Source organism: Eptatretus burgeri, chromosome 5, assembly GCF_056783735.1.
Source record: "Eptatretus burgeri isolate ZD-2024b chromosome 5, Ebu_testis_v1, whole genome shotgun sequence".
Taxonomy (NCBI): domain Eukaryota; kingdom Metazoa; phylum Chordata; class Myxini; order Myxiniformes; family Myxinidae; genus Eptatretus; species Eptatretus burgeri.
Window position 1 is genome coordinate 10,961,251 of NC_140965.1, and position 27,440 is coordinate 10,988,690.

At 44.0% G+C, this 27,440-nt stretch overlaps 1 protein-coding gene across 1 annotated transcript in view; it reads right to left on the reverse strand.

Annotated features, from left to right (window-relative positions):
- Positions 1-27,440, reverse strand: part of LOC147025836 (GTPase HRas) — a 31,606-nt gene that overhangs the window by 2,387 nt on the left and 1,779 nt on the right. Inside the window, exons 2-5 of the mRNA XM_085880716.1 lie at positions 13,528-13,640; positions 7,615-7,793; positions 4,307-4,466; positions 147-270 (exon numbers count right to left, since the gene is read on the reverse strand). Of these exons, the coding sequence (XP_085736842.1) occupies positions 151-270; positions 4,307-4,466; positions 7,615-7,793; positions 13,528-13,638 (570 nt within the window). The 5' untranslated portion in view covers positions 13,639-13,640 and the 3' untranslated portion in view covers positions 147-150. The remainder of the gene's footprint in view (positions 1-146; positions 271-4,306; positions 4,467-7,614; positions 7,794-13,527; positions 13,641-27,440) is intronic.

Here is a 27,440-nt window from a genome sequence, read left to right on the forward strand (position 1 = left end):
AGGATTGTGCTACTTGATTGCAAAATGACACTCTGCCGAAGCCGCAAGGGGGAAAACAAAACCAACAAAATAAATGTTGTGCATCCAATATAACTGAAGATGTTTTTCAACGAGCTTGGCCAAGGATAAAAAGTGCTTCTACTCACCAGGTCAAGAAATTACACAGCTGCACATATTACAGCCACCACCATTGTCCTCCATGTTGTGCAGCTTTCGGGCTTTGTGGTCCCGGATCTCTCGCACCAACGTGTAAAATGCGTCCTCCACACCCTGTCCCACACACCACGGAACTTCATGGCGAGCTTACACGACGTTGTTGCTAATCTCGGTCAGCGTGTGAACTATCATTTTCTGAAAAGCAACAGCTTCATCACACACCTTTCAAGGCTTATGAAGAACCTTTCAAATGGACTATCACTCCACCTTCGACATGATGCTTCTACTCACCTAACAATGAATGGAGGCCCTCGATGTCAGACATGAGATCAGGGCCGTCTCTCTGGACATATCTCGTGCTTTTGATACAGTCTGGCATCCCACCTTGCTCTCCAAACCCTCTGTCTATGGCATCCAAGGCAAACTCCACACATGGCTTCCTGACTTCCTTGACTCTCGTAGCCAACATGTCGCTCTCAACGGAATCCTTTCATCTCCTCTCCCTGTCAAGGCTGGAGTGCCTCGAGGCAGTGTTCTGGGCCCAGTTCTATTCCTGATCTTCATAAATTATAATCTCTCTGACTATCTGGAAAATCCTCTTTATCTATTTGCTGAGGACTCCACCCTCTGTCGCAACACCCCTCATCCTTCAGATAAACAGGCTGCAGCCTCTTCCCACCATTCAGACATTGACAGAAAAATCACAACATGGTCAAACTCTTGGAATAAGTCTTTCAACGCTGACAAATCTCACACTCTCTCTCCGAAAGGACCATTTAACAAACAAACCCTGACATCTACTTCACTAACAATCCTCTTGAAGAAGTTCAGTCACTCAAACTTTTAGGCCTCACCATTAGTCATGATCTTTCTTGGGCAAAACACATATCGAAGTTGGCCTCCAAAGCCATCCTCCATTGTGCAAAGACTTTCCTTGACACATCTGAAATATATTTATACGCCACTTGATGGAGTACATACTGCTCTCCCCTGCCTCACACCTTGCTGCGCTTGACGCCGTGGAAACCGGGGCTTTCAAGGTCATTGGAACCTCGTGTGATGATGCTAAGTCTCTGAGCCTATCATTTTCACATCGCACGACAGGTCGGTGGTCTCTCTGTCATCTACCACCTCCTTTCATGTCTTGCATCCTCTCACCTTTCCGTGCTCTTTCCCTTCCAGGTTTCTGCAGGGCGCATGTGGTCTGCCAGGAACCCCCTTCTGGTGAAACTCTAAAAATGCAGACTCACTGCTCACCTCGACTCATTCATTCCTCATTTTTCCCCACCTGTGTCACCTTCCTCAGTCTCTTCAATTTCATTCTTCCCTCTTCCCTCTCCAAGCCCACCTCCTTCTGGGTATCCAGTTTTTCCTTTCTCTTCTGTGATTGAGTGTTTCTGGCTGTATCGATCTTGCTCACCTCGTGTATTCCCCCAACTTAAATTCTTCCCCACGTTCCTCATTTCTCCAAGTCTCCCTCCACTCTTTTGCTCAACCCTGCTGTTGGTGCCCCTCTCTGTCTACTGTTCTTTTTGTTGTTACATCCTGGTCCATTGTGTGTTCTAGCACCTCCATGAGCCTCAACTGTATACAAAAAAAAAGATATTCCCACAGGGTATACTCACGATGGAGACACAAAACAAACTTGCTTCCTATCCATTGACTCTGATTCATCTTGTAGCTGGCTTTCTGCACATCCCATTAATGTGGTATACAGGCTTATGGAATCCGCTTGAGAAATAAAGTAAACGAGAGCGAGAATTGCTTTGAAATACATCCCCGACCGATGTGATATTTTCTCAGGCCAAAAAGGGCATAACTCTGTGAAAAATAAAAGAAAAGCCCTAAAACCTGCATTGTGTTCCTCCAAGCCTGTCCCTCGGTGTCCTGCAGTTAGAGTGGAGGGTGTGGGCTCTTGGCAGAGGAGTCCAAAATGAAGGCCTGCTGGGCCAGTTACTTTGAGTGGCTGCACCAGACTGATCCACCAGCTGTTGAGTTGAACATCAGGGGGTGTAACTATCCCTATTACTGATCCTCTAATCAACTGTGGTCCACCTTCGTTTGTAGAAACGCAGGCTGTGGTGAACCAGTTAAAATGGGGTAAAGTTCCTGGGATCTGTGGCATCCATGCTGAACTTCTCAAGGCTGGTGGAAAGGCTGTATTCGTGTCGTTGCATGAAGTTCTGTGCTCTGTTTGGAGGACATGCACCATGCCAACTGACTGGAAGAGGGGCCTTGTTGTCCCTTTCTGGAAAGGGAAGGGTGATCGCCAGGACTGCAACAACTTCCGAGGGGTGACACTGCTCTCAGTGCTGGGCAAGGTCTTTGCTCGGATAATTCTTGAAAGGGCTTCCCACCATCTTCTTGAGCACTAGCACCCAGAGCAGTCAGGCTTTACACCAAAGAGGTCAACGATTGACCGTATCCTTGCTCTTTGGGTCCTCACTGAACGCAGACAAGAGTTTCGGCAGGAGCTGCTTGCAGCCGATGTTTATCGCCGTAAAGTGGTCAATTCAGTGAATCGGGATGCCCTCTTGCGGAATCTCAGTCTACGTGGGGTGCCACCAAAACGGATCAATCTGATTTCTGAACTGTACAATGGTCCTGAGAGTGCTGTGGGGTGTGGTGGTTCCATCTTTGACTTATTTCCAGTTGTTACTGGAGTTTCATCATGGGTGTGTACCGCCCCCACAATAATCAGTGCTTGCATGGACTTGATTCTGGGGAGGAAGACAGATAAATCAAGCTGCGGTGCTTCATTCGGGAATGTCAAGATCTCTGACCTTGATTTTGCAGATGGTGCAGTCATCTTTGCGGAGATGCTGGATATCCTTATGGGGCTCTCGAGGTGCTGAATGAGGAGTCGTAACTGCTGGGATTCCGGGTTTCCTGGGTGAAAACTAAAATCCAGGCTTTCAATGACATCTTGGATTCTGCTGTGTTGTGTGTACCTGTTTGTGGTGTGGATGTTGAGGTCACGGACAGATTCACTTACCTTGGCAGTGATATTCATGTCTCCACAGGTTGTGAGCCAGAGGTCGAGATATGTTTTGGTCGGTCCTGGGGAGTCATGGATTCACTGGATCATGGTGTGTTGCGCTGTCGGTACCTGTGTGGGAGGACGAAAGTCCGAGTCTTAAGTTCCTGGTCCTTCCATTCTTGCTCTACAGATATGAGACTTGTACTCTGATCAAGGATCTGAGATGGAGACTTGACTCCTTCGGTACCAGGTCTCTTCGGAGAATCCTTGGCTATCGCTGGTCGGACTTTTTGTCCAACGAGCGATTGCTGAGAGAGATTCAGATGAGATTTGTTACATGTACAGTCTATGAGCACCAGCTGCAGCTGTATGAACATGTGGCTTGTTTTACTGATGCTGATCCTGCTCACCAGATTCTCTCAGCAAGGGAGCCTTGTGAGTGGAGGAAGCCAACGGGCTGACCGTGTGCGTAGTGGTTGCAGCAGGTTGATCGGCATCTCAAGGAGATGATTGGGATGGCCAGACAGAGGCCCCTGGAGTGCTGTCTGAAAGTGGACGCAGCCACCCATTGCTCTGGCGCATGCTCCCATACCTGACCTGACCTGGGACGGACTGACGGATAGATTGAGAGAAAACCTATAGTCCCCTCTGATGAAACTGGTTGGGGACTCATAAGAAGGCTTGAGTGGTGGCATTTTACTGCATAGCCAGAAGCATTTTTTAAATAAGGTAAGTGAATGTGACCTGGGTAGTTCTCACTTTTTGAAAAGCAATGACAACTTAAGTGCAAAGCCATGGTCATGCTTTTTCAGCTAAAGCAGCAAAAGAGCACATTGAAACTTGGTTTTGGATCAGTCTGAACAACAGAACATCTCCTTTTGAATTGGTGAGTCAACTGTATGTTCCAAAGAAGACCACAAACACAAGGAGAGAGACAAATAAATCCAAACACAAGTGTGGATGGGCACTTCATCATTATATTGCTCTCAGGTTTTTAATGGAAGAGTTTGTACCAGGTATGTTTGTACGAACCCACCATTGGCATTTACGGAGCATTACTATCTCAACTAACAGCTTTTAAGGACAAAGTTGCACTCCATTATCTGGAAGCACACTGTAAAAGGATGGACATTCAAATGAATCGGTTGATCGATCATGGCATCGTCATACCTGACGCGTCTTTGCAGACGTCTCCACATACGGGATGTTGTACGAGCGTGCCAGGTCCTGCGCTTGCCTGCTATCCACAGTGCGTGCTGGGAGATCACACTTGTTCCCAACTAATACCATTGGTACATCATCAGAGTCCTTCACACGCTTTATTTGCTCCCTGTGCAAAACACACACGCACACATTCACAGCTAAGACATGCTCTTTAAGGAGGAAAAGAGTGGCACTTAAACGCAGATGCGGGTCGAGAATCTGCACGACATAACTGTCAATCAATTGGAACATCTTCCTCTTTCCCGCTCTTAAAATTATCTTTCAAATCGACGTGTCTCAATCATTGTACGTACAAAATGAAGGGGCGAAGGCAGGATCTAGTTCAGCTGCTGGCTTGCTTGCCGTTGAGAGCTCTAGTTTGGGTTTGTTCAATGGTGGGGTCTGTCTGACTCAATGTTTTTTGTTTTTAGCCGCGTCTCGCGTAGCGAACGCTCTCAAGGCCCTGTCACAACTTGACGTTTTAGCCAGCGTATGGCAAGGTATCAAAATGTATATAAAACGCTGGCATACGCTGAACTATTGATGTTTTTTTTTTCCAGTTTTGGACGTATTCATAACGAGTTGGACATATGCATAACGTATTAGTAACGTACACAGAACGTTTCGATAACATATAGTTAACTTATATCAACGAATGCTGAGCGTATTGTCGGCATTCACAACCTATGCCCAACAATAGTCTAACTTATGCATAGCGTGGCAGCGTAGCGCCGACGATCACGTGGCGTAGGCTATTAATAGGCTGCAGCTCAACGATTCAAATAATAACCGCACTAGACATCGAAGTGTCAAGCCGTTGTCACACCTTGACGTTTTAGCCAGCATATGCCGACGTATGAAAAATTTGTCTAAAACGCTGGCACACGTCGAATACGTTAAGAGCACGCTGAAGCACGCTGGCATACGTCATAGTACGTCGAGTATGTCGACAAATTTTCAGCATGTTGAAAATTTTTCGACGTATGCCAGCGTATGACACACGTTCCGCATACTCTGGCCATAAGTTGTAGTCATGTTACACGATCGTTGACACACGTCGACACGTTACTTGTAAGTTACTCATAAGTCGAAACACGTCGAGGTAATGGTTAGCGTCAGTGTTCCAGACTCCCTGTTTTTTTTTTTGGTTTTTTTTCTTCGCTATGACTGTGATGTTGATACTTCGATTTCTAGTGTGGTTATGATTTAAATCGTTGAGCGGCAGCCTATTAATTATATTATATTATAACCGCACAAGAAATCGAAGTGTCAACATCACTGTCATACCGAAGAAAGAAAAAAAAAAGCCAGAGAGTCTGGAACACTGATGCCAACCATTACCTCGACGTGTTTCGACTTATGAGTAACTTACAAGTAACGTGCGTCGACATGTGTCAACGATCGCGTAACGTGAGTACAACACGTTACTCATAGGTTAGAAATAAGTTTCGGGTATGCTAAATATTACCTCGACGTGTTTCGACTTATGAGTAACTTACAAGTAACGTGTGTCGACGTGTGTGAACGATCGCGTAACGTGCCTACAACTTATGGCCAGCGTATGCGGAACGTGTGAGTCATACGCTGGCATACGTCGAAAAATTTCAAGCATGGAAAATTTGTCTCACAGCTCGGTGTACTACGACGTATGCCAGCGTGCTCTTAACGTATACAAAACTTACCCATACGTATTCGACGTGTGCCAGGGTTTTAGACAAATTTTTCATACAGGGCCTTAAGAGAGCTCCGCGTTGTTGTTCTTCTTGTTCTTCTTCTGGTGAAGACAAAACCTTTAGGACTCAGCTCTTTTAAATCCTTAAATACATAAAACACCTCAACACATCCTCGCATTGAGGGTGCCTTTTGAGAGCGTCTATCATAAACCTTTAAATATATTCGAACATTTGCTTTAAAATTTCGAAAAGTTCACGTTACTATTTAAAGATTATTCCATTTAATGTGTTGTAATTTCGTAAATACACGATTTTCTCATCATGAACAGGAGCGTCCGTCTCATCATGAACGGGTCTCACTATTGGCTCCATCAAGGCACGTGACGAAATATCGGAAGTTGTTGTTATTGCCTTTAGGACGCGGCTCTTGGACACATTTATCCTTGTTTTTTTTAATTTTGACAAAATAAAAAGTTCCTGCTTCAGTCCCATCTGGAGATGCTGCATCTCGGAGCATAGCTCTCTCTTTACATGGGGATGTAAAGTCAGCGGTCTTGTTTGCATTCAGAATGTGGACGTGAATGATCTCGGTGCCGTTCGAAAGGAGTAGGCCACTGTGCGCTAGTACCATCGGCGAATGAACTGCTTACTTCAGCTGTGTAATTAACGTTCCCCACTGTACGCTGGCAGGCTTTGAAATGGGATGTGGATATTGCCCGATTGACCGAAATGATTACTGAATGCTATGTTTGCATAACGAGACTGTGGATAAAATCCTGGCGAGTAAGATGGGCCCACACTGGTCTTTGCCTGTGCATTACCTTGTATCTCTCATTTGTCATAAAAAAATGCAAACACCAATAACACTCGCAGTCCTCAATAACGCGTGCTGTGGGATTAAAGGGTGAATGAAAAATGATGGGCAGGGAATCTTGACTGCGATCTTCAAATCATTCGATGGCGAAGCAACAACAACACAAATGTCGTTGTGCATTCGAAGCGCTCCCTACTGGCCTGTTGGAACATAACTTAGAGATTAATTTTTTTTATATTTTCAGCAATTTCATTTTGACTTTGGGCCATCTGCTTATTACGTACACACACGGTGGAGACGGAGTTCAAAATTCTGCAATTAAAAAAAAAAATCTTAACAAATCTATCCTGTAAGATGCGTCTGTCTGTTTGTCTGTCTGTGTCAGCATGTTTTTCTCAGAGATGGCTGAACGGAGCTTCGGCAAACTTTCAGAGGTTCATCAGTGAGTGCCGCAAAGGGTTTAAGGCCAAAACAAGTTTTGAAAAAACAAAAACAAGGGTTGTATTTTTTTTTATTAAATTGCTCGATAATGCCTGCCTTTTGTGGCAATGTGAAAAGTAATATTAAATGATCCCTGACCCAATTCCTTAGTGGGTGTAGGGAAGTGTTTTGGGTCCCCCCCCCCTCCTCCCAAAATAAAAAAATCGAATTTTTTTGATTTCTTCAAAATCCCAACAGGATGACAATGGCACCGGGCAACGCTGGGTACCCCTGCTCGTGCTCACATAAAACAAGCAGAGTTGATAGTGCTATAGTTCAAAAGCTTAATATATCCACCAGAGATGCACCTGTACTGGTGAATGTCCTCAAAAGACTTGGTGTTGTTAATGGCGAAGACACAAAGGAAGCCTTCGCCAGTGCGCATGTACTGATCACGCATGGCACTGTACTCTTCCTGACCAGCTGTGTCCAGGATATCCAACAGGCATGTTTCGCTGTCTATCACCACCTGCTTCCTATACGAGTCCTACGACAGGGCAGACACAGCAACAAAGCACACGCGATTCAGTAACAAGAACCGCTGTACAGCACCAGGAAATATTCCCAAAATAGCATCTTCTGCAACTTATTGTTCAGATGGAAACTAGAAAGAAAAACGGAAGTTCTCATTGGATGGTTAAACACAGAGGATAAGCATCACCCCCCCCCCTCCGCCCCCCGTTTTTGTTTGGAATTTCACCGAATCATTAATACACTGACTGCACTTGGCCCGGCACGAAATGTTCGATGCTCAAAACCACAAATCGAATTGGTGAGAAACTTTGATGAAAGACACCTAAAAAGGGCAGCGAGTGCGAGTTAACAAGAAAACCGCACAATTGTGTCAATGCATGTCAGTTTATTTACCTCCACCACCGAAGGTGAAAGAGGTTATGTTTTCACCCCTCACTGTCTGTTTCTTTGCTTGTTTGCTTGTTTGTTTGTTTGTGGCAGGATATCTCAAAAAGTTGTGGATGGATCCGCATGAAATTTTGCGAACAGGTTGGGTGTGTGACAAGGACAAACCGATTAGATTTTGGTGAAGATCCAGATCAGGATCTGGATCCAACTACAAGAATTTTTAAAGTGATTCTTCACCATTGAGAGATAGGGCTAAAAATGATATATGGCACGATATCTCAAAAAGTTGTGGACGGATTCGGACGAAACTTGGTGGACATGTTGGGTGCGTGACCTCAACGGATCGATTCGATTTTGGTGTAGATCCGAATCCGGATCTCGATATGAGAATTATTTAATTTTTAAAGTGATTCTTCACCATTGAGAGATAGGGCTCAGAAACGATAAATAGCACGATATGTCAAAAATGTATCGGGCCCGACATGTTCTTGTGGATCAGGAATTGCGTGGCGGAGGTATACGCTCTACCGAGTGCCCTTCTAGCTTTTTGTGTTATACTTTTACAAACATCCTTACTCTAAATTGAAAAATTCAGGTTTCAGGAGATGAAATAAAACATACTTATCCGTGACTTAAAAGCTGATCAGAAAATCTCCACAATCGCTTAAAATTCTCCACCTACAGAAATACTGCACATGGGTTTTGTTGGTTCCAAACAGTCTTCAACTTGAACCTTACTTACAGTGATGCCGGAGCAGATCTTACAATCCCACCTCCTGCTGATCACGTGGTGCCGAGTCATTGACTATCAGCCAAACACCGATATCATCGTTAGCTTTGCAGCTGGCCTACAGATCCATCGGAAGAGCATTTGGGCTGAGACGCTTCCCGTTTCAACATCATTGCAGACGTGACAACCACCGTTTGCTGTATTCTCATTTTGAGCGAACAAGGGGTCTCTCCCTAAGGCATCGGAGAACCTGCAAGGTCTAACTCGTGGTCGTTTCCTTTTGATCAGATTCAGGAATGCTGCTCATGTCCTGCACGTTAGCATCAAACCCTGACTTCTGCACTCAGATTTTTTGTACCATCCCATTTTAGGGTTGAAGAGCTTAAAAGAGCTTTATCAACTCTTCTAAAAATTGTTTATTTATTCCAGCATTTGCAGGACCTTTTCGTTACCATTTACATGATGCTCTTGCTCTACCATTCATTTATTTTTCTTGTCGAGTCTTTCCTCATCACGCCTCCGGACAGTTGAACATCACAACACTATTGTCTTTTGTCATTATGAGAATATTTGGATTGTTGTTACAAAACACTTAATCCAGACCCAGCTATAAACGGTGTATGCCTGGTGTTGGCTTAATGGTTCGGGTGGTGGGCTTGGGATCCTAGGGTCCTGAGTTCAAATCCCGCTCGGCTGTTGAATTAATACCGGGTGGGGTTTGACTCAGCCCGTCATCCTTCTGAGGTCGGCAAAATGAGTGCCAGCTTGCTGGGATGATCGAGCCATTTGAGTATCCTGCGACGGAGTGGCGACCCATCCAGGATTGTGTCCAATAGCCCAGGAGACTGCTTTGGCAGTACCGACGCTCTGTACAGAGTATGGTCCTAATGGATGGACGGATAAACTGTCATCTCGGTTTCACAGGCAGGGCGATTCATCAATGTGTATGGCGTCCCGTCTGCCCGCATTAGTTGGTTGACATTAAAGATCCCACGGTGTCCTTCGCAAAGTTGGCGAGCCATCTCCAGTACCATGAACAAATTACAAATTCCTGCCCACGCCTTCGTCGACCAACAAGCCTGGCCAGCCGGTTCGTGAGAGACTTGGGCCAAGCTTCCACAAGAACGTGGGAATAATTGTGGCAGAAGAAGGAGAACAAGTTACAAAACATTTGCTTTATTATATAGCTTGAAAATACACTGCTATGACACAGGAAAGACGACACAAAGGGATGATGGGATGCTAAAAAATAAATAAATATATTTTTTAAAGGTTATGTTGCCACATAATGAAGGATTTTTTTTTCTTCTTTCAATGATCGAGGCTCGTGGAAGAGCCAGAACAGAATAGAAGGGAACAAAATGGAGAGGGGGGGGGGGGAAACACCAACAGCAGAGTCGAAGGGAGAGTGAGATCAAAGGGAGGGGAAGAAGGACACGTGGAGTGAACAAGCTGCACAAGGAAGGTGGGATGAAATAGAATCATCTGAAAACTCTCATTGTCGAGGAGATGTGCTAATTAAACAGACTAAAATGAAACAACAACAACAACGATACACAAGGTACATAATTCTCCAAACGGACATCGGTGAATGTAAATGAACGTCCAACTGTGAAAGTTCAGCAAACCTGACATTTTGCAGCTAGTAGTTAGTCCTTCACACTTCATAATTCCAGTCTTGAAGCTAGGATTAACAAATCATCACTTCCATCAGGAGCCTCTTCACTTTGGAACACACTTTTACATCATCGAATGCTCATTAAAATGCTTTTTTTTAAAGGTCAGTGCCAACAAGCAAATCTAAGAATAGCGTTTTATTATTTTTTTATTTTTCCCAACCAACAGCACACACACACACACACTCTTAAGCCGACAACAAGATAAAATTAAATAAATACATTGGTAAAGGCAGAAATTTCCCACGTGATGTGCCGATCGTATTAATGGAATAAAACATTTTATTTTCAAACACGTGTTGGCCTGGTTTGGTGCTCCCATCTGAGCACACGGCTCATGATGCCCGGGTTCTCACCGCATGATGTGTCAAGTTGTTATTTGTCTCGTAATATCTTTGTAATCCACGAAAATGAACACCAGTGGGGGTTTTTTTTGGATACAGAAACCTTGGCTCATGGAGGAGCTAAACAACAGAGGGCAGCAGGTTCACAGGCTGACAAGAGCATCAGAAGGCAAATGGGAGACCAACATCACAAAAGAGTGGATGAGTGGTAGAAATGAAAGGGGTGGGAGATGGAGGGGGTCAGCTCGGTTAGAAAGGATAAGGGATGGGTATGGAAGAGAGCAAGACGTGACAATGGGGAGCACTCATGAAGGACTGGAGGGAGGGGCACAAGACCACACACAAAGGGAGTCAATTCCACAAGTGAGCGAACGGAGAGATGCAGGACTGGAAATGGTTCAGCTTCGAATTAGGGAGGGTAACCAGATATTGGATTCTGCAAGAACACATGCAAACAAGTATTGTGTGGCTGAGGAAGCATGGAGGTACAAAAGGGGGTGGTGGGGGAGAAGTGCAACCCAGAAGAGAGGTGATATAAAACAGTCTACCAATCAGCCAGCGGTGGAGTCATCGTAAAATGCGATTGTGTTGGTGTGTGAGACTGTGAACTGCTAGCACCAAGCCGGATACAATGGCATACATGTTCAATCCAACAGCTGCAGTGGAAAGGTGGTGGAGGATGGTTTCAGTCAGCATCGTGACAGCAAATTGCATGGTCCCCATCCCAAATGAGGAGAAAAGTGAGGACAGAGGAGAGCATAAAGCTGAAGCACAGTTCAATAGTATAGTGCTGATGCTGTCGGGTCCAGTTGCAGAGGTGTCAATATTGCCTCAACTTCTCAAGCTTAGTGAGAGAGAATTCTAGATGCTGCAGAGAGCAGTCTGAAATGGAGGAAAAAGGGAGGGGGGGTGGGGGCTGGAGAAGGAAAGGATTGGAGACTGTAATTTTCAGTGCAGACAGTGTTTTCCTGAACAGTGCTGATATGACTCCATCCTTTTGTGTATAGAAGTGAAGGTACAGAATGGGAATGTGTACCAGAGAGACTAGACCAGCTGCTACCAGGCTTTGGAGGAGGGTGAGTGACTTGAGAGGTTTGACCAGAGGTGAGCTTGATGGAGGGCTCCAGCTCGTCTTAAGACTGATACACCAATTGTGGGTTCGGTGAAGGGGTTCTAGGTTCCCATCAGTTGGGTTTGTCTTCCAGGTGGAGAGCGCAAGCTGCTTCACCACATGCCTCAGTGTACCAGGGTCCGGATGTTGAATAAGACAATTGGAGGTGTGTGTTGGGATGAACTGGTGAAACAGAGAAAGCAGTTTTCCAAGAACTGTTGATGTTCGGAGCCGGTGAGATTATGGATTTCATACCAAACCAATCTACCTTGATGAACTCAACAAGGTTTCCTGATGGTGGTGGTGAACTCATTCCTGAAACAAGAGTGGACCGTACAAAAACAGGAGTGAAAGACGGCAGGTGTACGAGATGTTTTCACAAAATCGTTGTGATCCCGCTGAGAAAGCCGATGTGTCTGTACATTTTGAAACATCTATAAAAATGATTACAATGTGCCATTTAAAGATTATACGACCATCACTTTGACCCCAGCAATAAGGGGGCAGCTTTCTTTTTCCTGCGGCAAGTATAGAGCTTGAACAATCATTACATGTAGAACTAAAAACACCCCAAAATGCAAAGCCCATCCACATCCGCTTTGTACTCGAACTAAGCTTGACGAAAACAGCTAAAAATTTTTTTAATAATAATAATTAAAAAAAAGTTATTTTTATTAATTAATGTTCTTCATATTCTCATAAAAGGGTTTGTTGAAAATTTGATGAAAAAGCTCGAACGGTTAAAAAAAAAAAAGTTATGGTCTGGATGGACGGACGTAATGGTTAGAGCGTTAGCTCTGACTCGGAGGGGGGAAAAAAAAAACCCCGGACGAGTCATACCAAAGACTTTAAAAATGGTCTGTGCTGCTTCCTTGCTCGACGTTCAGCATAAAATAAAAAAAAGAGAAAAAAAAAAAAAGATAGAGCATGGACAAAACACTGGGAAGGCAATGGCAAACTACGCGGTACAGTATTATAACCCTTGCCAAGAAACTGCTTCGGCAGCACCAACGCTCTACAAAAAGTACAATCCATCAAAAATAAATAAATAAAATAAACGGAGGACATGATAGCAAAGAGTTCATTCTTACCTTAAATAAATTAAATGAATAAAACACGTTCCTTTTCAATTCTGCAAAACTTAATTCTGCCTCTCAATTCTACATTTGGCATCGAGACAATGCTAATGTCCTGCAGACATGAAATACAGGCAGATTACTGGCGGGGTAGAAGAACAGAAATAAAAATAGCTCCGAAACGCAGATCAAGAAGAAATTAAGGGAACGTCCAATACATGTTTTACTGTATAATGGTGATGGCCTACAGGGGGGTGAACACACACCAAAAAAAAACCAACAAACATTTGGTTCAATTTGCAATTTGTTCGATGCATTCTCCAGGTATCTGAATGGCGCACGACACGGATGGGCCAATGTGATACATTCAGGTAATGGCTGAGAGAAAAAGGAGCACACCGGCGATGAACTTCACGGTCTCACCTCTATCGTGGGGTCGTATTCATCAACAAAGTGGTTCTGGATGAGCTGGATAGTCAGTGCACTTTTGCCAACACCACCCGCACCCACCACCACCAGCTTGTACTCCGTCATGGCTGTAAAGGTGATGGCAGCAACGAGGAAATAAGAATGAGGCAATCGAGTAAACAGTCCGATATGGGTCACGATCTTCATATCATGATCCGTGCCATTTGTTCATTTATAGAATTTTTATTTGAAAATTGGACCTCCTGGATTTTTAGGTCTGTCACTCCCATCCCTGTCTGCAGATATGTTCGGCTTGGTGCAGACTTGGACATACAAGAAAAGTTCCAGATGAACTGGTCTTACTGAACCAAAACTCGACACGTACAGTACCGTAGTGGTCAAGTGGTGACGGTAATGGACTGGCATCCCAGAGGTTGTAGGGTGAAATCTAGCCACAGGCAGCGATACTAAAGATTTGGATTATACACTTTTGGGAACCAAGCGAGTTGCAGAATAACCCTGACATCATCAGATTGTTGGTTAAAAACTCAAATGGATATTCTTTGACCTACAAGGAAGGGATGCTCTACCTGCCAAACTGAGATGGTTTAGCTAGTCCACACACCATTATTGGTCATTAGTGTCCTCCAGATCGACTTGGGATGGAAACAAACGTTACCTAGAAAAAAAAATCACTTATAAAATTATAGTTTCTGGATGCGGATCCGGATCTTAACCAAAATCGAATCAGTTCGTCCTCGTCACACACCCAACCTGCGCACAAAATTTCATCCGAATCCATGCACAACTTTTTTGAGATATCCGATTCACAGAAAGACAGATGGCATGAAAACATAACTTCTGTCCACCTTTGGTGGCAGAGGTAATAAAGATTTGCTTACCTGCATTAAATGATGCCGATTGATTGTGGAGATGAAGATCAAGCTAAGATGGAAAATGGCAAATGACAGGCATCACGGAAGCCCGAAGCACACCAACTTGCCGTTTTGACCTAGATTTAGCAAATTGGTTTAGTCCGTTTTAACACATCCTATTATACCTGTGCCATCGAAGGTGGACGGAGGCTGTTTCACCTGTTTGTCTGTGACCAAGATGTCTCAAAAAGTTACGGATGAATTCGGACAAATCTTGGTGGACATGTTGTGTGTGTGTGACAAGGACGAATCGATTCGATTTTAGTGAAGATCCGGAAACTAGAATAGTTTAAAGTCATTCTTCACCATTGAGAGATGGTGCCAAAAATGATACATAGCATGATGTCTCAAAAAAGTTGTGGACGGATTTGGACGAAACTTGGTGGACATGTTGGGTGTATGACAAGGACGAATCGATTCGATTTTGGTGAAGATCCGAATCCGGATGGAGATACGAGAGTTATTTAGTTTTTAAAGTGATTCTTCACCATTGAGAGGTAGGGCCAAAAATGATATCTTAAAAATTTATTAGGCCCGACATCTTCTCGTGGATCAGGCATTGCGTGGCGGAGGGATGCGCTCTACCGAGTGCCCTTCCAGTTATTAAATTGTTCAGCCAGTTTGTGTGCCTGCATTTGGCTTGGCGGGAAAATTCTCACCAACAAAATAGAGAAACCATTTATTCACGAGTAAACTCGGAGACCGTGTGACCGTTCCTGCTACTTGTCTGAATTCAGCCAATCAGGCCATTGAGTTTTCTTGGGGTGAAACCACCCGGCCTGTTCATAGTCCATCAAGACCTGGACACGTTACAAATACGTACAAGATAGACGGTTATGGAAAATGGAAAATCATTGCTATAACTTTATTTAAATGGAAAAAACAAATCGTAAACGAGTCACTAAAGCAGCAACAAACTGATAAACTGATTCAAGGCGATTCATCAAGTCCAAGTCTACTTACAAAATACTGTTGCACACATAGCCTCTCGGACTGAAAAAACGCCTCCCGAGTCCATACCACCAACCTAAATATTTCAACTTTCTTGTGTAGCCAGCCAGGGAAAGGTTTTGGTCTTTCACAAACGAACCCACCAGGCCCAATGTTTCACTGAAGGTGATTTGGGCAGGAATTTCAGTTGTTCAAGGTGCCGTGGGTAACTCGACTACTTTTCAGATCGACACTGTGGGATATTTAACATCTACCAACGACCGATGCTGGCAGGTAGGTCCAGCAGCTTAACGTTCATCTGAAGGACAGAAAACGACAGGATATCAAACGTCATGCCAGCGAAGCACCAATCTGACTGTATCCTTATATAGTCTCGTTGGGGATATAACCCAGACAAGGCAACTCCAAAGCAAGTGCACGCTCTCTGTATACCATCCTGTCGGACAGAGGGAATTTAATGATGGTCCTAATTATTGTGATTAAATCTTCGCTTTCATCGCACATAACGCTCCACCATTATCGCACATCTGAAAGATTCCTTTCTGTATTCGGCACGGTGGCAAATCCCAGAAAAAAAATCTCTCAACGCATTGTTACAAGCCAAGAATCACTCATGGCATTAATCCGGAACAAGGCATGATTATGTACATCATGTGCATATATCCGACGAAGAGGGGAACCCATAGTACATGATTAGATTTAAAAGGTGGGATCCCAGAATCGTTTTCAATTGGAAACAAACAAAAAAAATATTTAAATAAATCAACAAAAGGTAAGGATTTGGAAATTCAGAGGTCTTGGTCTAAAAGGGCTACCAAATTTTTACCTCCGCCACCAAATCCGGTTACGCTTTCACCGTCTATTATTTGCAAATTCGAAGATTTTTCCAAGCATGTTGGTGAGTCGATTTTGTTATTCTGTCTGTTTATCGCCGACGGGTCACAATTTTAAACCGATCTTCACGAAACTTCACCACATGGTAGAGTTTGTCATTAGGAAGAACCCTGTTGTTTTTGAGGTCAAAAGGTCAACAACAAAGATGGGATTTCTAAAATCCTTATTTTTCATCCGACTTACTTGAAATTTGAAGAGGATTTATATTTCAGGTTACTGAATTCAACGAGCCAATTATTTTGAAGGTCCACATGGACCAAATGGTCAAAATAGGCCAAAGTTCAACAACTTAGGTGGTATTTATAAAATCCTCAATTTTCATCTGATTGACTTGGAATTTGAGAAGGATATATATTTCAGGTCACTGAATTCAACCAGCAATTATTTTGGAGGTCAACATGGACCTAGAAGACAACATAGGCCGAATTTCTAAAATTTTCATCCGATCGACTTGAAATTTGACGAGGAATTGCATATTTGGTCACTGAATTAAGCCACCAATTATTTTTGAGGTCAAATTTGTTTTATGGACTTTGCAAGTATCATACTCTGCACGACTTCTTCTTGTTTGTTTGTTTGTCTGTGTACAGAATATCCCGCAAAGTTGTGGATGGATCCGGATGAAATTTTGTGGACGGGTTGGGTTGTGTGATAAGGACAAACTGATTAGATTTTGGTGAAGATTCGGATCTAGGTACTAGAATTTTTAAAGTGATTCTTCACCATTGAGAGATGGGGCTAAAAACAATATATAGCACGACATCTCAAAAAGTTGTGGACGGATTCGGACGAAACTTGGTGGACACGTTCGGTGTGTGACAAGGAAGACTTGATTCAATTTTGATGAAGATCCGGATCTGATAATTTATTAAGTGATTCTTTACCAATGAGAGAGAGAGAGACAGGGCTAAACCGATATATAGCACGATATCTCAAAACGTTGTGGACGGATTCAGATGAATCTTTGTGGGCGGGTTGGGTGTGTGACCACGATTAATTGACTCGATTTTGGTGAAGATCCGAAGCCGGATCTGACTACTAGACTTTTTTGAGGGATTCTTCACCATTGAGAGATCAGGCTCAAAAACGATATATAGCATGATATCTCAAAAATGCATTGGGCCAAATATGTTCTCGTGGATAAAGCATTACGGGGCGGAGGTACGCGCTCTTCCGAGTGCCCTTCTAGTTTTGTTTAAAATCAAGTAAAATTGCAAACATGCAAGAACAGATCAAAACATTTGACAAATCAAATTACAAATTCTCCAAAATGGTACATTCAGATGTTGTTAATAGCCATTAATTAATTATTATTGGTGTTGTTATCGTTATCCGCTTTCTCTGCAAGACTGACGCAACACCAAATGACCTTAAGCTTTGTTGTGATACAATTCTCTGCATAGCAGATCAAATATTGCTTTATAGCACAGTTTTACCAACAGAGTCCAGTTTTCACTTCAACACATCTTCCCCTTTTACATTATTTCTTATTTGCACAAATTCTTACACTTAACCTCCCTCGACCCCAACCTTCCATGTACATATGTTCAAAGCACAAAAGGCACAACCGACATTGTCCAACAGTGGTGTTAGCACACAAACATTTGAACACAACCAAACGATTATGTACATCATGTGCATATATCCACTCACGTAGCAGTAAAGCCCGTCGATACCGATTATTGAAAAAATCGATTCATCCCAGATGCATCGGTGAAAGTAAAGTTTGAACACCAACGGTTTTACAGGTTAGAATTTACACAGCAAATATATATTTTAAACACAACACCAAAAAAAAAATAAAATGTTATCCCTCACAAATAAACACAATGACTGTAGTTATTACAAAGCCCAACAACAAATAGTATCTTAGAATTAAATCGACCCAATCAGCAATATACGTGATGTAGGCCATTTGTGACATCATGAGACAGATATGAGGAGCAAACCTCTGACAGAGATAAATGCTGAAAATTTACTTGTTCATCTCGTTGTGACCAAATCACGTAATGCTGAGTCGTGGAGAATGTTTTCACATCGGGATCCAACGTGGAAAGAACAATCTCGATACCGGGTACGTTCGCCTCTGGCAGTAATCACTGCATTGAGAACTAGGGACTGTTTAACTCTGAGCAGTTATAAGTACTCGGAGTAGTTCTAAACCGATTGGGTCGACGGAATGCATCGGTCCTGATCGGAAATCGATATTCTGGGACGTCCACTTCTTGCCAAATCTCTTGTTGATCCAGTGGCTTGATCACATCTGAGGTCATAAGCAATTCCTCTCCTCACATTAAAGAGCCTTGCAACATGGCTAATGGAAGACAGCGCTGAAAGGTGTCCAATGATTTGATGCCTCTCATTTTCTGACGGACGTGGCATTGTAATGGATTGTTACCCCACGCACGAAAAGCGAAAAATGGGGTTGAGCAATTGGTTCACTTCTATCTGTCTGTTTGTCTGTGTCTGTCTACAAACGTTCATTTATGATCAAGGAACAGCTTCCTGTCAATTGAGCAATATATTTTGAAGACGAATCGGAAAAAACGAACCTGTAGTTTAGCAGTGAGTTAAGCACAGAGGGGAGTGAGATAATATATATTTACTCTGTCTACCTGTCTGGCCGTCAAAGAAAGTTGAAAATCATTCCAAACAGGAAACTTACTGTTTTTAAGGGCATCATAAAGGACACAAACAACAGGAACGAATAACTAATGAAACATTAAATAAGGTGGGGTAGAAGACGCTGAAGCAATGGCGGTAAACTTCCGAATTTGTTTTGAACCAAACATCCCCATGACGAAGGTTTTCATCCTTTCATTTCATTATTGTATTTCAATTTAATTACATACTTGAACACTGAAGAACATTGTAAATCACCTTTTTGACACTTTCAAAAACCTTCTGTGTATAGCAGTACTTAGACAAAATTACAGCATATTACGTCATCACGACCCATCAAATTTTCCGCTCATAAACCCCACCTCCGTCCTCGTTTCTTAAGACAGCACGGGGTCAGGTATTCCATGAACTCTCTGGTTAAATAATGTAATCAGAGTGTTTTTGGATGATCTACACGCTGTTGTCTCAGAAAAATTCTTATGAATTTGCTCAGAATGCCTCGTGTTACCTCGAAGGACCAGAGGGTGCATGAGTTGCACGTGCTGAATGATCATTTCACGATTCAATTACATTACGAGGAAACTTGCAATCAGGTGTTCTGCACATCCCTCGTGCCAAAAAAGGTCCCTGGAATGGACGCTGGAACAGTCTTTAAACAATTACATAAACTTGACAGGTTCGGGTTTTGTTTTTGTTTTTTTTAATGGTGGAGAGTATATTTGTCTCAAACACCAATATTAGAATGAAATATATTTAATGGAAAGAGATTCCAAAAAACTTTTGTGCCATCCCCCGGGATGACGTGAATCTGGAGGACCCGTCTTCCGGTGCTGGTCGCTGGTGGACTTTAACGATTCCATGATGTCTTTCACGAAGAGTAGAGGAGTCATCACCGGCACCTTGGCTAAATTTCAAATCCCTGTCGTCAGGTCTAACCAGGCCTATTACGCCTCACCTTCAGTCAAACGTCAGGCCTCGGCAGCCAGTTCATGAAAGGCTTTGGACAAAATCATTCCCTGGTCGACCCCACAATAAGGTGGGAATAATTGGGACCATTGAAGTAGTCGGAGTAGTAATAGTAGTAGAAGTAGTAGTTTCTCATAAAAATCAATGTAAGACTTTGGTAGCACAAAGTACAGTCAGTATACAAGATATCCTTCATATAAATGAGCAAATGATCACTGAAAATAGCACACACACAGCCACACAATATTTGAAACCTCTTCGCCCCCTCCCTCCACCCCCACAACCTCAAAATTGAAAAATGCTTTACTCACACATGCTAAAAGCACCATTTGATTTTACTTAGCAGGCAGTCTACTAAAAGCTGTTTGCAAAAATGGCTTCTCTCATTAATAAGACATTTGTATCGGCTTGAACAATTACAAAAATTCATTTTCATTCCGCGTGAGATTATTTCTACAATTACAAAGAAAGGAATTTCGAAGGTTTTCATCTCCAGTGAGAGCGACTTGGGCAATATTCTCACCGAATGCAACGCTTTGTGCCTAAATCACCGATGACTAGGAATCGTGACAAGCCAAACTCGACAGCACGTGAAGACTAATAGATCTAGGCAAGCAAACCAGGCTTTACTCATAAATCAGCCACTTAACCGGGGAAGGCTTCAACATGTTAAAGGGATTGCAGACACAAGAAGAGAACTCGGCATGGGGGGCTGCCACACCCAGCAAACGACCACTACGAGCTTGGGAAAGATCTCTCTCCGTCCCGCAGCTCTTCTTATTCAACAGGAAAGAAAAATCCCTCCAGGGCTTCTGACCGCAACACTTCTTTCGTAAAGGCTGCTTCACACTCCCATGGTGCTGCCTACAACTGCCGCATCATGCGGAATGCTAGCAAGTAGGTGAGTGAACGGTGAAGGCCACGAGGAATGCAAACCACTTCCTTGGATTTTACAATCTCATGCCTTCAGAGTTGACATGAAGCCTAAAACAGTGGAAAACATAAATAATATCGATTTACAAAAGATAAATAAATAAAAACTTCCATCCTCGATTCTGGCTTCATAAGCCTCATGATACAAATCTTCCCCAATTCTTCAATTACCAATGTCGGCTTCACATACATAAAAAAAAAAATAATAATAAATAAATTATATATATATATATATATATATATATATATATATATATATATATATATATATATATATATATATATATATATATATATATATACAATCTATATCTCGTTACGGATTTTAGAATCAATTCTAATGAATGCATCCACACATCCAGGTCCTCAGACAGTTATTTCCTTAAATGCATGTTCAGATTAGCCCCATCCCAATGTCTAATGGGATCTTAAATGTGATGCATTGAGAAAGATAAAGGATAGATCCCCTCTCTCATGGGAAGCTTTTTTCTTTACGACAGACACGTTCACACACATTTCTTTCACGAGCTCTGAAGCCCGCCCTCATTTTTCCTCAGCAACATTCTTTCGCGAGCTCCGACGCCCGCCTTTTTTGAGAGCGCACAGGTCGTCATGGTAACTGTGCCCCAATGGGGCGGGGTGAGTTTGGGGCGGACGGCACCCTGCGGATATAAAAACGAGCGAGAGAAAGCGTGAGGTACGTTCTGAGAGGGAGAGACGTTCTGAGATATTAAAAAAGTGAGGAAAAAGCGAAAAAGGGACGTTCTTAAGAGAAAGAGATACGGAAGAGAAAAAGTGATGAGAGGAAAAGCGAAAGGAGAGAGGAAATATACCCATCAGAGATGGGGAATCCCCCACCATTGAAATAAATGTTGACGCCCAGCCAACCGGACGGACGGACGACTCGGGTGACAACAACATCCCCCTTCCGCAACGCGGCGGGGGATAAAAAGCAAAGGGCGAGAGAAGCGACCAAGAAGCGGGTGTCTGACCAGCGCCGAAGAGACAATTCGCCCTTCCAGTGCTTCGGCAAGCGAGCGTGCGGTGTGCAGGTGGATGTGAGCAGTGCCGCAAACAAGTGAGGCACGGGTCGATCACCAACAACACCAGGGTCTAAACCCGCGACGGACGATCTTGGTGCCCTCCAGACGTCGACTGGCGTTCAAGGCTGCCCCGCGAGAGGGTGCACGGCAAAGTTGGGTGCTGGCGACGGACGTGACACGCACGCACGCATTTTCAGGACATTTTCGCTTGACGGACAACTTTCTGGTGAGCGAGACAATTCTCCCCCTCTCCTCCCCCTGAATGATCTGCTGGGTACCCTGGTCTGTGTTTAGCTGTAAGTAAATCAACCCCCGATAAGCATCTGCTCCTTGTCTCTTTCCTGGCATTTTGATTGATTTTGCTTTGAAATTAATTCTTTATTTACCTCAGCAAATAAAAGGTTCTTTTTATTTATTTATTTTAAAATTAATAAATCATTTGTCTATTTCCAACCTGTCCGTGTTTGTCCTTTCCTTCTATTGGTCTAGCATTGTTCGAACCAAGATAGACTGGGAGGTAATTACCACAGATTTGACCAAAAAATAGTCGGCACACATCAGCGGTTAAAACGCTCGGCTGCCCTAATTAAAATCGAATCAGATAATATTGGTGCTTTGCCGAGGGCGCGCTCCCCGCTCAGGTAACCACGTGACCTCTAGTTAAACGACATAATTAGACGGCGGACACTGGAATTCGTGGTTATCTGGGTGGCGTCGTTGTTTTAAAACCCACCGTACCATAACGTTAATTGTGAGCAGTGGCCCCAGGTCCGGCTCTACCGAGGATTAATCCCCCTGAGTGACAAGCTGGTGTCTCGGTACCCGTGGCCGCAACAATATATATATATATATATATTATATATATATATATATATATATATATATATATATATATATATATATATATTGTTGTGGTTACCAAATTCGCAAACCACCATTCAGGTCCCTTAGGTGAGGTATCTCGGTAAGTATATGTGTAGTTAGGCCCAAACCCGTTGTCTAGTGGGAATACATGTCATTCATGCGTGCTGCGACTCTTCAGGATAGCCGTTTTTCTTTTACTATCTTTATTTTGGACCAACCGCCATTGTTACCACCGCCAACCGCGTCTCAACAGTCGTCACAACATCAACCACCCACCACAACGCCGCTTCACCACAACAGCCACGACCTTGACCGTCAACCCTCGCAACCGTCGCATCGCCACCGTTCTTGCGCCGCTTGTGGGTACCGGTGTTGGACTCGTGCAGGGCGCGCGCCGAACAGCGTGTACAAAACCACGGATTTTCAGCTCCAAAAACGGATCAAAAACGACACACGCCCACTTTTGTTCCGTCCAATCGGTGAGCGAGGGGCGATTTGGCCCCGCCTCCAGGGCGTTGGAGGGCGATCGCTATATGCAAATTTATGGATCAAAATGCATTCACGCCCACTTTTTCTCGGGCCAATGGGGAGCGAGGTGAAAGGTCAAGGCAGGGGGTCAAAGATGAGAGAGCGAAGCCACGGGGCTTATATAAGCGACCGCGTTCGTCAAGTCGAGAGAGTTAAGACTTCGCAGTCGGTGGAGTTGGGAAGAAGAAGCAAGAAGGAGTTGGTCGTCGTCGTGTGCGTTGGAGTCGGAGCGAAGAGGACGGAGCTGTGGAGAGGCGGCGAGGGCAGACGAGGGGGTGCTCGCGTCGTGCCGGGAGCTGCACACCAGGGAGGCCGACGGCGCGACCTGGTCGAGGTGGACACGCTCGTCGCGGGACTCGAGACAGAGTAGAAATCCTCCTTTCCCCCGAGCATCAGCAACCCCCTCCTGTTTCCCCCCCGCGCTGAGATAGAGCGACCAAGGGGGCCCCTTTTCCCACCCCCTACCAGACACTGTCCGCGAGGCCCGCGGAGTTGAGGCACCATCGCCGCTCCGCGTCTCATCACCAGACGGGTAGGCCCGACCCGGTCTCGGCCTCAGGCCCGCCTCATCCTTGAGGGTGTTCTTTTTCTTTGCTTTGAGTGTGTGTGTGTGTTGTCGGCGCCGTCTGTGAAGTAAAATTGTATAAGTGTTGCCGTGTGCTCGCGTAATCGGTATTAGATCTGCATTGTCGCATTTGCTTTTTGTGTAAAATTGCATTGTGTTTCTTTTCCTTTTCTATGTGCTTTTGGTGGAATTGAATATGTGTGCTTTCCGTTCATCGCGAATAAATGTGCTTTGTGTTGAACTGTTTCCCGCTTCGCTTCGTCATTTCTTTCATTGAATCCTCATCTTGCTTCACGTAAAGGGTTGGTAGTGGGCTGAATACGCCCGATAATTAATCGAACCGTCGAGGTCGACGAATAACACCGCTCGGTTATCCCGATAGTACGGAACGGGTCGCTTAAGTGGCCCGTGTCCGAAGTCGACCTGCGGCGAGGTGCGATCGCCCGGTCTACCCTCCGTGTGGGTACTTAGGTAGGTCGAATTTGGCGAGCAACCCTATCCCACGCGGGGGCCGATTGGCTCGATCGCGGTGAGACCGAAAGGTCCATCCGTGACTGGTTCCCGGCGTTAGTCCGAGAGGGTCACGACTGGATTGTCCGTCCGGTGGGCGACGTGCCGTGATTCGAGTTACGTGGCCGTCAGCACGCCGGCGGGCGCGAATCCGTAACAATATATATGCCTGGTGTTGGCTTAGTGGTTAGGGTGGCGGCTTGGGATCCCAGGATTCTGAGTTCAAGCCCCGTTGGCTGCTGAATTAACACCAGGAGGTTGACTCAGCCTGTCATCCATCTGAGGTCGGCAAAGTGAGTACCAGTGTACTGGTCCCGGTGTATGCCCCAGTTAGAATAGGTGTACCATATCCCTGTGTGTCGTAAGAGGCGACCAGGGTTGGCGTCAGGAAGGGCATCCGGCCATAAAAAAAACATTGCCTCAAGAAAAAGCCTAACCCCTGCACAGCATGGAAAAATGGCTATAAAAACGGTCATATATAAATATATATATATATATATATATATATATATATATATATATATATATATATATATATATATATATATATATATATATATATATATATATATATATATATTCTTTCTATAATTCACTGTCTGTCTGTTCCCAGGTACCGCAAAAACGGTGGAACCGATCGCAACCATTTTTTGGGTGTGTAATCCTGGGACCCCTTGGAGTAAAATAGGCATAAATACAATAACATGACCCCCTTGATGGCTCCCGTAGGGAGCGGGTGCTTCGAGTATATATATATATATATATATATATATATATATATATATATATATATATATATAAAACATTATCGCATATCTATTATAACGATAGAGAATAGCAAATGGTCGCATCATATGTACGCCACAAGGTAAACGTCAAACTACCAAACGGCCAAACTACCAAACGTTTACGCAGAAGTCAAACTACCAGCAGCCGATCTTTTAGCTCTCATATGAACCTCGACAGTGTATACAAAATAAATAAATAAAAAGGTCTTGAACATAGCACAGCTAAATAGAAGGATCCAAGTGACATCCCAAGAGGTTTGGCTTGTCACCTCAAGGAAGTGGCTCTGCTCAAGAAAGCCGATTAAAAGAGTCCGTCAGGTATACCCGTAATTGTAAACCCTCAAAAACACCCACAAGTAAGCAGAACCCTTGGCACAAAAGGCGTTGTAGCCAATTGGGTTCATTTTGTTTTAAAAGTGTTGGCCTGTTTTGTGGTCCCATTTGACTTGATCGTTCATGATGCCTGGATCCCGGTTTCAGGTCCCATATGACGACGACAGTGGATCTATTTGTCCAATGTCATTCATGTGAAAGTACATTTTATGTCCACTGATGTTTTTTTGTTTCCCTGCATGTGCAGAAATGTTAAGTGGTGAGGAAGATAACAACATATCCAAAACAAAAGATAACAACAAAACAGTTTACTTTTTCGTTCCCACTGATAGGCCGGATCTGGATTCGGACATGAACCAAAATCGAATTGACTTGTTCTTGTCACCGAACAAACTCATCCATCAAGTTTTGTCATAACCTGTCCACAACTTTGAGATATCGTGATATATATATATATATATATATATATATATATATATATATATATATATATATATATATATATATATATATATATATATATATTTTTTTTTTGTGCCCCATCTCTCAATGATGAATAATTGCTGAAAAAAATTATCGTATCCAGATATTATGCCTCGTGTTGGCTTAATTATTAGGGTGGTGGGCTTGGGATCCTCGGATCCCAAGAGTTCAAATCCTCCTCTTCTGATGAATTAATACCAGGTGGGGTTGACTCTGCCTGTCATCCATCTGAGGTTGGCAAAATCAGTGCCAGCTTGCTAGTATCCTGTGTCGGAGTGGCGACCCGTCCAGGATTGTACCCAATAGTCAAGGAGGCTGCTTAGGCAGCACCAACGCTCTGTACAGAGTATGGTCCCACTGGATGGATGAATGGATCCAGATCTTCACCAAAATCTAATCAATTTGTCCTCGTCACACTCCCAACCTGTCCACCATATTTTGACCGAATCCATCCACAATTTTTTGAGATAGCAAGCTCATAGAGACAGACAGGAGTGAGAACATAATCTCCACACCCACCTTCGGTGGCGGAGGTAACAAACAACGCTCTGGGTATCGAACACTATCGTAGAGTATCCTTTTGCAAACGAGTGATTTTGGATAACAACCCAAATACGCCACCTCGAGTAGCGCCATGAACATCAGGACGGAACCAAAGAGTCCTTCTGCCCTGCCACGAGCCTGGATAGCTGTGTCCACTCTGGTCCAACAAATGCCATTTGAGATTTCAAACACCGAAAATGGTCGAAGTACGAGGGAACAGGTATAACGAATCAGGAAACCTCAACAAACGCCGACCTCGTTCGCGTGAAGACCTCCGGTCATCGAGGTTGTGCAATGTTCAGCCAGCACGCTTTATGACCTCTCATCCAATTGCAATACCTGGTGGCATTAGAGGAATATCGAGGGATCATGGCCGACGGGTTTCACGTTGCCCATTCGCATATAATGGCGGAATGTATTCAGATGCCGATGCCACTTTACGTGGGCCCAAGGCGCGACAGCACTATCTGAAGAAACGTGAAATGATCTCCAGTCGTCCGCCCCGGTAACCTCAGCTTCTGGACGTCACGTCGATCGAGCTTCCTTAGGATGTCGAACCATTACATTCGTACCTGTCCACAGCTGCCAGACTGGAACTAGGTTCAGCTCTTCTGTAGGAACAACATTAAATACCACGGGACACCATTCAGCAGCTTGTGCGGTGAATGGCACGTCGTGGTGGTGGTGCCATAATGTAATCCATAGCTTTCACAACACATCATCCCTTGTGTTTTGTAACGTTCCGATGGTGACCGTATGTACAATGATAGGTTTTATCAACTGAGAGTTGGTGAAGGTATGCTAACCGACATGAGGGGGCAGGTAAAGCAGACGTTTCGGGCGTTAGTCCTTCGTCGTAGCAAGAAGGTATTTCTTCCCTCTTGCTCAGATGAAGGTCTCACAATCGAAACGTCAGACCTACTTTTCTTCCCACTGCGGTTAGGTGACCTTTATCAACCTTTGGTCGAGA